This window comes from Hylobates moloch, unplaced genomic scaffold, assembly GCF_009828535.3.
Source record: "Hylobates moloch isolate HMO894 unplaced genomic scaffold, HMol_V3 SCAFFOLD_5, whole genome shotgun sequence".
In the NCBI taxonomy this organism is placed as follows: domain Eukaryota; kingdom Metazoa; phylum Chordata; class Mammalia; order Primates; family Hylobatidae; genus Hylobates; species Hylobates moloch.
In genome coordinates this window covers 22,976,361-22,989,424 of record NW_026652280.1, presented here as the reverse complement: position 1 = coordinate 22,989,424, position 13,064 = coordinate 22,976,361, and the positions used below count along the sequence as shown (strand labels likewise).

At 36.8% G+C, this 13,064-nt stretch overlaps 1 protein-coding gene across 1 annotated transcript in view; it reads right to left on the bottom strand.

Annotated features, from left to right (window-relative positions):
- TXNL1 (thioredoxin like 1) overlaps window positions 1-13,064 on the bottom strand; it is a 35,855-nt gene that overhangs the window by 19,164 nt on the left and 3,627 nt on the right. Inside the window, exons 2-3 of the mRNA XM_032152213.2 lie at window positions 4,357-4,453; window positions 2,287-2,460 (exon numbers count right to left, since the gene is read on the bottom strand). Of these exons, the coding sequence (XP_032008104.1) occupies window positions 2,287-2,460; window positions 4,357-4,453 (271 nt within the window). The remainder of the gene's footprint in view (window positions 1-2,286; window positions 2,461-4,356; window positions 4,454-13,064) is intronic.

The window sequence follows — 13,064 nt, the reverse complement described above, 5'->3', positions numbered from 1 at the left end:
CAAAAGTGTGAAACTCCATCTAAAAAAAAAAAAAAAAAAAAATCAATTAAATAATACAGATAGCCTAGACCCATGTTGTTCAATATAATACTCATTAGCCACATGTGGCAATTTAAAATTAAATTAAAATTAGATAAAATTAAAAATTAAGTTCCTCAGTTGTACTAGTCATATAACAAAATGTGCAATAGACAAGTGTGCCTAGTGGCTACCATATTACTAGATCGGCGCTGGTTTAGACTTCCAAAACGAAAAACCATGACAGAAAAAAAAGGCAGAGAAAAGTTTCTAGATTAAAGAACATTAATTAGGACAACTTAAATGCAATGCATGATCCTTGATTTGATCCTAAACGGTGGGAAACAGCCATAAAGAATATTTTGGGGATAACTAAGCAAATTTAACTGTAAGATAATTAGAAATATTGTATCAATATTAAAGTTCTTGAGAGTTGTAATGGTATCATCGTTATATAAGATTACCAATTTTAAATACTGAATAACCCTGTAAGACCTAAATAGTTCAAAATTTTAATGTCTTGATTGACATCTGACAGAAAAAAAGGGACATTTAAAAATAACAGCTTTTCATAGTTTATCCATAACATTTGCACAAAAACTAAATTTTTATTTCTTAAAACTTCATTTTTCCTGCCTATTTCCTATCTGAAGCCAAAACACTCATACCACAGCGGATGTGTAAAGAAGTATGCTTGTAGCTAGGCAACAAGACTGCTGTGCTCCTAAGACTTTTTAATGCAAAAACCCTTAGTAATAAAGGGAAAAAAATACAAAGATATAAACACAATGGTTTACAAGTTAAATGATTTCCAAAACTGTCCAAAAGATGTAACAACCCTAACATAAACGATATGTTCATACTTCCTAATTGGACATTACAATTTCAAATTACAGGTCTATTTTAAATAAACACTAATTGTACTTCCCTAAATTAATGCTGGTATCACATTACTGATGCTTTCTGACACCCTTACAATCTCCTACTACACACCCATATTCAAAGAATCTCTCATTTTTTTTTGGACTATAGCATCTCTTCATTTGGCATAAATTTAGACCTACAGGGAGGATTTGTAGCTCCATGACACAGATCTGCTTTAATATGCCTGATATACCTTGTTTAAGATATTAGCTTTGGCTAGACGCAGTGGCTCACGCCTGTAATCCCAACACTTTGGGAGGCCGAGGCGGGTGGATCACCTGAGGTCAGGAGCTCGAGACCAGCCTGGCCAACATGGTGAAACCTCGTCTCTACTAAAAATACAAAAATTAGCCGGGCATGGTGGCGGGTGCCTGTAATACCAGCTACTGGGGAGGCTGAGGCAGGAGAATGGCTTGAACCCTGGAGGCGGAGGTTGCAGTGAGCCGAGATTGTGCCACTGCACTCCAGCCTGGGTGACAGAGGGACTCTGCCTCAAAAAAAAAAAAAAAAAAAAAAGATAGATACTAACTTTAACTTGAGGTAACTTTTTAAAATTCATTCTTTGATCTGCCAGTGCAGTAACTTTGTAACCAGAGAAATTAAAAATTATATATGTCTCTTAGTATACAGGATTTACCTACTTGTATAAACAAATCTAATACCTCCAAATTTTGCTTCCTTCTTGAATAGCTCTCAAATTAAAAATGCTGCATTCTAACTATTCATACTCTGCAGTTTCCACACACTATCCTTTAGATTCTTAAGTCTTCATGTTGTTATTTGAAATAACTTACCCTTAAAACCTAGAATAATACATGTGATACCAAAGTCAAATTTGATTCTAAAACAAAATCAGTGACTAGACTTTTTTTGAAAAAATAGAGTGCCAGAAAAGGCATACATTTAAAAAGATAAAACTATAGGAAGTGAGTGGCAGTAAAAGGAGTTAATGGCCATAATTAAAACTTATAAGTCATTTTACATAATTGTCAAAAAGTGAAAAAAAAAATTCCAATGCATATTTCTACATTTTTTGGAAAAAAAAAAGGATAAAGCAAGTATTTTTAAATGGCTATTAAAATAGTTCAGAAAGCAGATTAAAAAAAAGTGGCAAAGAAAATTAGGAGAAATTTAGGAAAAATGGTTTATGATAGAGGCTTAACATACACACAAACGTACACATACAGACAAAACTCAATAGTCAATAAATTTGAAAGCTCTTATTTAAAAGTATTCTAAACCAATAAGAGATAGAACATGAAAACATAGTTATATTTCATTTTAACCAAATAATGACAGGGACAAGATATTATATATTATGATTTCACTTTTCAGTCTACATACATAGCCTTTTGGAATATCTGTGTCCTCATTGCTTCCAGGGTCATTTTCTAAGTGCTGCTTGATTTTTTCTTCTAATCCCACAGCATCTGCTCCTTGATATTGATCAATTCTCACTTTGTTTCGAAAAAACAAAAATGTAGGTGTTGCTGATATATTGTTGGTGGCAGCTGTTCCCTAGAATTGGCAAGTTGGACAGTGTTATGAATTAAATCTTAAACCACTTTGAATATTCATTCTACACCTTTATGGAAGTTAAATACCATAAGCATGAACTAAAAACCTGTAAAATACTGCATTTTTGTTATTTAAGGAAAAAATAGACCTATTCCTAAGAGAGTTCCTCTTTGGGCATAGCTACATTACCTTCACACAGACAATAAAGAACATTCCCTATATTTTTATCATTTTTACTGTTAAATACATCATCCAGTAGAAAAATTAGCTTCCAATGCAGAAATTGTGCTTAACGCCAGACAGGTCTTTCATAATTACAGGTATTTCTCAAAACGAATAACCAAGAAGGGTACTGATAAAGTCAACACAAACTACTGCTGCTAGAAAAAAATGCACGTCTGAAAACCGGTAGCCAATCTGCCTGTGAAAAAGAGCATGTAATGTATTTTGCACTGCAACCATCACCCAATTTTTATTCTTACAGAAATGACTTTTGGTCACCCATCAAACACATTCTAACAGCTATCTTTTTAAATTCTGTCCTAGCTCCGCAATTGTATAAGACTAACTACTGAATGGAAGTTACCTAATAACCACTGAGTATCCTAGTTTAAACTTTTCATGACAAGTATAAAGGAAAGAGTAAAGCAACTACGGCACCTTACATATTCAAATATTATGAAAGTCACTACTATACTTTTTAAAGAAAAAGAACATAAAGATAATATAGGAATGTCTTCTCAAAGCCTCTAGGTGAAAAAACTATGACCTTTCAGGAAAGTGCTGCCCAAAACAATGGATATGTAGCATATGTGAGCTACATATGCAATTTTAAATTTTCTATTATCTATATTAAAAAAGTAAAATAAGTAAAATCAAGTTTAATATTACAGCAAATCTAATATGTGCATTTTCAATCTAATCAACATAAAAAGATAATGCAATATTTTACATTTTTTATACTGTCTTTAAAATCTGATCTGTATTTTATACTTTCTGTACACCTCAATATGAATTTGTCACAGTTAAAGTGCTCAGTAACCACACGTAGCCAGTGGTTACAATACCTGACACAACAGCTTCAGGAGAAAGCACTTTCATTTTAGAAATAGTGATTAAATCAGGGGCCAATGATATAGTGCAATAACATGCAACTAAGTGCTGAAACATAAATGTGTGTAATGTAGGGTTTTCAACAAACCCCCAAAGTAACTACACACTACATAATATTCTAAAATTTTTTCCACACTCAGAAATTTAACAAAGATAAAGCTGCAGAGCTGTAGAGTTGTTTCTTAGTTAGAACTAAAGACTCTACTGTTTTAGTATTGGAAGGAGCCTTCCAATTTTTTTTTTTCCTTAACAATTCCCCACATTTCTGCATATACAAATACAGAACTACCACATACCATTCCAACTAAGTAATCAGGGCAATTCACCTACAACACTGTGGCTCAATCAACAGTAATCACCATTTTAAAGTTTCTGCTCAGTGTGTCGATTTGGAGATAAGATAACAAACTGATCAATTCAAACTACAACCAAGAACTCCTTGCCACTGCTATATAATGCCAATGCCTCGGGGGTAGAATATATAATTCTAGGTTTGCAAAACATAAGGAAATGTAATACACAGAACTGCTAGGTGACCTATTAACAACGTCGTATTAATTTTATATCAGAAGGTCATTAATACAAACCTGAAGCAATTAATAATGTGCTACTCTTCTTAACTAATGCAGCCATAATGACATCTGTAATAGCGACAACATAACATCTTCCTATCTTCAAAGGAATAAGTACTATGTGCATCAAGAGATAAATGAAGAATATTAATGTTGGATTTCAAATTTATTTAAAAGTAAATTAAAAAGAAAAAAGATTCCTTTCCCTTACCTGACACTGATGTACATCGACTTCCAAGAAAACAGCCTGTGGATATTTATTACTCATAGAACTGAATGCTGGGGCAATCCTCAAACATGGCCCACACCTGTTAGAAAAGAAAAAGGAACATTAAGTAAAATTTAAAGATTGTAATTCTAAAGCCTCGTCAATTAAACATAAAATAGAACAAACACTGATATTGCTAGTTTTTGACCATTTGTTTTGTTTTTTGTTTTTTTTAGATGGAGTCTCACTCTGTCGCCCAGCCTGGAGTGCAATGGCGTGATCTCCGCTCACTGCAGCCTCCATCTCTTGGGCTGATTCTCCTGCCTCAGCCTCCCCAGTAGCTGGGATTACAGGCACCCACCACCATGCCCAGCTAATTTTTGTATTTTTAGTAGAGACAGGGTTTCACTGGGTTGGCCAGGCTGGTCTCAAACTCCTGACCTCAGGTGATCCACCTGCCTTGGCCTCCCAAAGTGCTGGGATTACAGGCGTGAGCTACTGTGCCGGTCTTTTTTTTTTTTTTTTGGAGACAAGGTCTCATTCTATAACCCAGGCCAGAGTACAGTGGCATGATCATGGCTCACTGCAGTCTCAATCTTCCAGGCTCAAGCAATCCTCCCACCTCAGCCTTCCAAGTAGCTGCAACTACAGGTGCACGCCACCATACCCAGCTACCAAGCTAAATTTTTTTTTTTTTGAGAAGTAGGGTCTCACTGTATTGCCCAGGCTGGTCTCAAACTCCTGGGTTCAAGTGATCCTCCTGCCTTGGGCCTCCCAAAGTGCAGACATTACAGACATGAACCATAACCCTAGATCTGATTCTCTGGTCTATTTAAGTTATTTACATATACTTGTATCAATACTATACTGTCTTAATGAGCCCAGATGTTACATTTAGTCTTCACAACTAATAGTGTTAAGTCTTCCAGCTTTGTTCTCAATGAGAGAAATTAAAGAAAACCTAAATAAATGGAGGAATTTACTCTGCTTAAGAATTTGAAACTCAATATTGCCAAGATACTAATTTTCCTCAATTTGATCTTTACAATTGATATAAGATCTCAGCAGGTTTTCTTGTAGAAATTAACAAATTTCAATTCTAAAGATTACAGAGAAATACCAAGGACAGCCCAAGTCGTTTGAGGTTCTAATCTGAAAAAATTGTATTATCAGATCTTAAAAACTATCATAAACCTTTATTAAGGGAATATAGTACTTGTACAAGAATAAACAAAATGATCAAATCAGTTTTCTTTTGAAAGAAGAGTCTAGAAACAGACCCATCTCACATACAGTACTCTGATGTCTGAAAAACTTGATGCAGCATTGCAGTGGGAAAAGGATGGTCTTTTCAATAAATACTGCTAGATCAACTGTATACTCATACAGGAAAAGCAATGAATCTCAACACACCATACACAAAAACCAATTCCAGATGGGTTGTAGATCTAAATGTAAAAGGTGAAACAATGAGGGTTTTAGGAAAAAATACAGGAAGACACTTTCAAAACCTCAAACTAAGCAATGATTTCTTATACAAAACACAAGAAGTACTAAAAAAAAACAAAAAAAGGTTTGACAGACTGGACTATATTTGATAAAATGGAAGATTAAAACCTTTTATTCATCAAAAAATGTCTTTAAGAGACTAGGAAAAAGTATTTGCAAAACATATCAAACAAAGGAATTATACTTCTAATATGTAAAGAACTCCTACAAAACAAGGACAAGACTGAACCCCAAAAGAAAAAGAATGAACTCTTGAATAGGTACTTGATAAATGAGATTATCCAAACAGTCAATAAATAAAGTCAAAAACTTTCTATAAAGAAGGAAAGATGTTCTATTTCATTAGTCATCAGGGATACCCGGGAAATGCAGATTAAAACCAACTCTGCAAAAATAGCTACAAGAAGAATGAAGTATTGTCAAGAATGCAGAGCAACTAAACTTTTATACACTGTAGCAGTGCAAGCTGGTATTAACCATTTTGGAGGGAAAAAAACAAACTGCTAAAATACACCAACCCATCAACATTCCCGGGGGATACATCTGAGAGACATGTTCACCTTAAAACATTTGAAAAAGTATTATTAGTAATAGTTCTGAGTCAAAAATCAGAAACAATGAAATTCTTATCAACAAAAGAATGGGTAAGCTAATTATACTTATACAGTGAAATACTACACAATAATGAAAATAACTGGTGTAAAAACCTCTTGCAAAAACATGGATGAACCTCAGAAATAACATTGAGGAAAGAAAGCAACTACTAGCATATACTATATGACTACATATAGTTCAAATACAGGCAAAACCAATCAATGGTATCAGAAATCAGGACAATGGTTACCTTAGTGAGTTACTCATAGAATAAGACTTCTGAAGGCTAGCAATGTTTTGTTTGTCTGGAAGCTGATTAAATAGGTGTGTTCAGTTTGTGAAAATTAATTGAACTATACATTTCTAATTGTGTGCCATGTATGTCTCAATAAAAGTTTGCAGAAATAAGAAATGTAAGAAAAAGCAAATTCTAATGCACAAAATAAAAACAAATGTTAAAACTCAAGTTGTGGTCAACTCCACATTCTCAACATTTCAATCAGCATTTCCCCTTGTGTTATCCTGAAAGCCATACACCAAAAATCTAACAAAAAATAATATTTACAGTCAACTAAAATTAGTCTTAAACTTTATAGATGGGAATATAAATCACTACACTGTTTTTCAAAGGCCATTGATTGGGTCATATCTATTCATCTTAAATGAACACAAGCCAAGACCCAATAATCTCCCTTTTGAAAGTCTATTCCATTTTAACAACACTTACTCTATTTCACAATAACACGTAGTATAAGGAAGTTCAATGTAACATGTTTGTAATAGTAAAAAGTTAGAAAACAATTTAAATGGCAATCAATGGAAAACTAGTGTAAAAAGTTATGACAGGGGCCAGGCACGCTGGCTCAAGCCTATAATCCCAGCACTTTGGGAGGCCAAGATGGGCGGATCACTTGAGTCCAGGAGTTCTAGATCAGCCAGGCCAACATGGTGAAACCCCATCTCTACTAAAAATACAAAAATTAGCCAGGCATGGTGGCGCATGCCTTAATCCCAGCTACTCAGAAGGCTGAAGCAGGAGAATCACTTGCACCCGGGAAGCAGAGGCTGCAGTGAGCCAAGATCACACCACTGCACCCCAGCCTGATACTTTGCAGTGTTTGGGGGGGAAGAAAGTCTCATTATAAAACGTTCTCTAGGATCACATTTCAAACCTATGTATATATGTAAATGCATATTAAAAAGACAGAGACAGGCACAATGAACAGTTAGTATCCATAATTCTGCATCTTTTGTTTTGTGATGAATAGGTATTTTCATTTTAAAATATTAAATGAGTTGAGAATAAAGAATTTAGTGTTAACTGCATTTACACAGGTGTCACAAATTACAGAGGTATCCATGCTATAGTACAATATTTCCATTCATGAAAACCACCCTCCTGCAAAAACACACCAAAAAGAGAGAATTTATGGGAAAAATAAGTTTGTGGCAAACTACTTGAAACCCATGCAATTTTGTAACCAGATCAGTAAGAAAGATAGTAACTAGACTGGGCATGATGATGGCTCATGCCTGTAATCTCAGCACTTTGGGAGGCCAAGGCAGGTGGATCACTTTAGGTTGGGAGTTCAAGACCAGCCTGGCCAACATGATGAAACCCCATCTTGACTAAAAATACAGAAATTAGCCAGGCTTGATGGTGGGTGCCTGTAGTCCCAGCTATTCAGGAGGCTGAGGAAGGAGAATCACGTGAACCCGGAAGGTTGTAGTTGAGCCAAGGTCATCAAGATCGCACACTCCAGGCTGGGCAACAAAGCGAGACTCCATCTTGGAAAAGAAAAAAAAAAAGACAGTAACTAGGATTCAGGAAAAAGATGGACATCCCAGCATGTGGCTCAGAGCTGGAAGCGACCTTGGGGAATATTTGAAAAGAACAAAATCAACTGGAAATGATGTTTATAGGTGTTGCGACAAAGCAGACTGAAGTGGAGCTCTGAGCCAGTGGGGCTGCCATTAAGGAAGGGGCAGCAGAAAATGCAACACTGAAAATAAACCCTTCTGGGGAACAAGCGCTAGGTGTAGGCATTCTTATTTAACTTCATTAACTTTCTTAAAATAAAGAAAGGGAATTTGCCTGTGTGGCTGAGAGCTTTCTGCTTCCAGAAGAAGGTTTTATTTCTATGTCTATTTTTCACTACCTAGGAATAATCAAACACGAACCAATACAACTTCCATATCACACTGACATCTCTATTCATCAATTATTTACAAGCTAACTGGTGTTACAGACATACATCTTGCAGCTGAACAGACTATTAAAATTATGGTTACTGTGCAAAAAACTGTTTCAAGACATAACTTTAAATAGATTATTTAATTTTAGTTAGCCATCAAAGGTTGGAACTTTGGTCAAAAATCAAAATACATCAGCAAAGAAGCATAAATATAAACAAACGCACAAATATATACAGCAGCGCACTTTCACAAAACAATCATTCAAATAAATCGATCTTTTTTTTTTTTTTTTTTTTTTTAGGGTTTCACTCTGTCACCCAGGTTGAGTGCAGCGGCATAATCATGGCTCACTGCAGCTCATTCCCTCAGGCTCAAGTGATCCTTCCACCTCAGCCTCCCAAGCAGCTGAGACTACAGGCACGTGCCACCATACCCTGCCAATTTTTGATGTTTTGAAGACACAAGGTCTGCCTATGTTGCCCAGGCTGGTCTCGAACTCCTAGACTCAAGTGATTCTCCCACCTCAGACTCCCAAAGTACTGGGATTACAAGTGTGAGCCACTGTGCCCAGCCAATTGATCATTTTACATAAGATGTCTGTTTCCTTAACATGAGCAGTTGAGAGTAAACAAATTTCCATTAGCTGAGATCATAAACATGCACCCAGTATGCTTGAATTTCAGAATTACACCTTTTTCTCTTGCACACACCTTGATTAGCAGCCCTTTGCACAATCTAGGATTTCTTATTTCACTGCAAAAGGTTCAAGAGATCACCTAGTCCAGACATTTAAAATGAAGAAAAAAAAAAGTTACTTTTCTACTCTAAACTTTCTCTTTTACTGAAAACTTATCTGCTTAGTCCAATATATAAAATGTATATGTTAGAAGGATTTTGAGTTATGCTGTTTGAGAAAAAGAATACAGTAAACCGCTAGCTTTCTACAATGTATAAAGAAATAAACCCAGCCGGGCGCAGTGGCTCATGCCTGTAATTCCAGCACTGTGGGGAGGCCAAGGCTGGTAGATCACCTGAGGTCAGGAGTTTGAGACCAGCCTGACCAACATGGTGAAACCCCATCTCTACTAAAAATACAAAATTAGCTGGGTCTAGTAACACATGCCTGTAATCTCAGCTACTTGGGAGGCTGAGGCAGGAGAATCGTTTGAACCTGGGAAGCAGAGGTCGCAGTGAGACGAGATTGCGCCATTGAACTCTAGCCTAGGCAACAAGAGCGAAACTCTGTCTCAAAAAAAAAAACAAACAAAAAAGAGGAACCCACAGAACTAAAACTTTAAAACAGACATAACCTAATATAATTAACCAATAAGTAAGAACTGAAGATCAGAAGATGACCTGCCCAACACCAAACATCCTAGTTGGCGGCAGAGCCAACTAGGGCAGGGCCACTAGAACAGGCAATTCCTAAATACGATCCAAGATCACCTTTCTTTGAAAGACCATTAGCTTCTTTTTAATACACTTTTTTCCACAGGCATAATATAAAATAAATTTCATTTCATGAACTAGCTAACTGTCCTTCCCTGTTTGCTACAGTAGCCAGTGTCTTATCTTGAGCAACAACTTGTGTCAATACACACAACTGGTAAGTGGATAAAAAAAGTATGCTTTCTAAAGCCATGGTTAAAGAATTTTTTTTTTCTTTTTACCTGCAGGATAAAACTTCAAGCAATTTATACATGTGCTATGTTTACTAATGGGCAGACTTAATCACAATTGGTATTATTAATTACATAAAACAGCTAGCATTCATTGGGCACTTACTATATGTTATGCATTCACAAACTCATGTCACCTCATTTAAGCTTTATGACTCTAAAGAACAAATTAGTAAGCTTGAATTAGATCCCAGAACCCAACTCTTAACAGCTATGCTAAAAAAAAGTCCAAAACAGTGTCCTACACAGTGCCTTTCATTGTTATTTCCAAATCAATTGCCAAGATTAAACTGTGTACACACTCTTGAAAGGTAGCCAGACAAACTACATAACTGTATGATTCTATTTCTATAAAGTTCAAATACGGGCAAAACTGATCTGTAGTGTTAGAATTCAAGAGTAGTGGGAAGAAGCCTGGGACAGTGCGAGGAGTCTGGGGTTAATGATCTATTTCTTGCACATTCTTGTACACTTGCACTTCAATAAAAAGTTAACAAATAAAGCAACTCAGTTCTCCAGGGCTTCAATATGCCCTAGTCTTATAGCTACTTGCTAACGTTTTCTGCCTGGTTCCTATGGACTACTGGGCCTGCTAACTCTGTACTTCAATAAACTACCTTCAGTCATGAGTAATTTTGCAGTATGTAATTAACATATGTTTAATATATAATTATTTGGACAAGCTATTGTAACTATTAGAATTCAACATCCTAACATACACTGACATCCTTCTTAGATTGTAACAAACCCTAACAAACTACAAAGGCAGATGTGCTTTAAGAAAATTCAATGTATCCAGCCTGAGCAACATGACAAAACCCCATCTCTACAAAAATTTTAAAAATTAGGCAGGGTGCGGTGGCTCACGCCTGTAATCCCAACACTTTGGGAGGCTGAGGCGGGCGGATCACGAGGTCAGGAGATTGAGACCACCCTGGCTAACACGGTGAAACCCCATCTCTACTAAAAATACAAAAAATTAGCTGGGCGTGGTGGCGGGAGACTGTAGTCCCGGCTACTTGGGAGACTGAGACAGGAGAATGGCATGAACCCGGGACACGGAGCTTGCAGTGAGCTGAGATTGTGCCACTGCACTCCAGCCTGGGCGGGAGAGGGAGATTCTGTCTCAAAAAAAAAAAAAAAAAAAAATTAGCCAGGCATAGTGGTGCATGCCTGTAGTTCCAATTACTGCTGGGGCTGAGTTGGGAGGATGGCTTGAGCCCAGGAGGTCGAGGCTGCAATTGAGCCATGATCACATCACTGCACTGCAGCCTGAGCAACAGAGCGAGACCCTGTCTCAAAAAAAAAAAAAAAAAAAATCAGTGCATGGTAAACATTATCTACAAAAGTGATACATTCATCAATTCAAGATAAAAATCACTGGCTGGGTGTGGTGGCTCACGCCTGTAATCCCAGCACTTTGAGAGGCTGAGGCAGGCGGATCACGAGGTCAGGAGTTCGAGACCAGCCTGACCAACATGGTGAAGCCCCGTCTCTACAAAAAATACAAAAATTAGCCAGGTGTGGTGGCACGCACCTGTAATCCCAGCTCCTTAGGAGGCTGAGGCAGGAGAATTGTTTGAACCTGGGAGGCGGCGGTTGCAGTGAGCTAAGATCATGCCACTGTACTCCAGCCTGGATGACAGAGCAAGACTCCACCTCAAAAAAAAAAAAAAAAAAAATCATTCACACTGTTTAATGGGGGGAGGGGGGAGACCGGGGACGAGGGACGACACAATGTATATTCTTTTAACCCATTAGTAACAACAAAACTGGTACTACTTATAACCACTAAAATGTATCTGGGCATCAGTAACAATTTGGAGACATTGTTTAAAAATATTACCAAAAAGAGTATCAGAGAGTAAAATGAATTGCAAGCAGACGTGTAAATTATTCAAGGAAAGGCATATTGAAAATTGTCAGGCTCTGTGCAGATACACAGAGATGAACGTGCATTTCTTTTCTCCTTAGGCTGGAAAGATCAAGAACAGCACTTTATAATTCAAACGATGCATTTATTAACGGGACCTTAAACAAGTTATTTAACCTCTCTGTGACTCGATGTCCTCAACTGTAAAACAGAGATAGCTGTTAGGGTTATTCTGAGGAATGAATGAGTCAATATAAGAGCTTAAACAAGTTCCTTACACAGACTAAGGAATATGTAAGTGCTGACTGTTTTAATCCTTAAAAAATACTCTGGGAAAAGGGTGCTAACCATTCAATGAGGAAAAGACAGTGTTTTCGATAAACGGTCTTGGAAAAACTGGCATATCCACATGCCAAAAAATGAATTGGACCCTAACTTTATGACATATACCAAAATTAACTCAAAATAGATCAAGGACCTAAACTCAAGAGCTAAAACTGTAAAACTCTTAGTTGAAAACATAGGGAGAAATCTTCATGACATTGAATCTCGCAATGATTTCTTGAATATGACACCAAAAGCACAGGCAACAAAAGTATAGATAAATTGGACTTCATCAAAATTTAAAACTCATGCATCAAAGGACACCATCAAGAAAAAGACAACCCACAGAATGGGAAAAGGATTTGCAAATTAAATATTAACATCCAGAATATATAAAGAACTCCTGCAACTCAACCCAGAAACCACTCAATTCAAAAATGGGCACAGAAGGCCCAGCGCAGGGACTCACACCTGTAACCCCAGCGCAGGGACTCACACCTGTAACCCCAGCACTTTGGGATGCTGAGGTGGGAGGG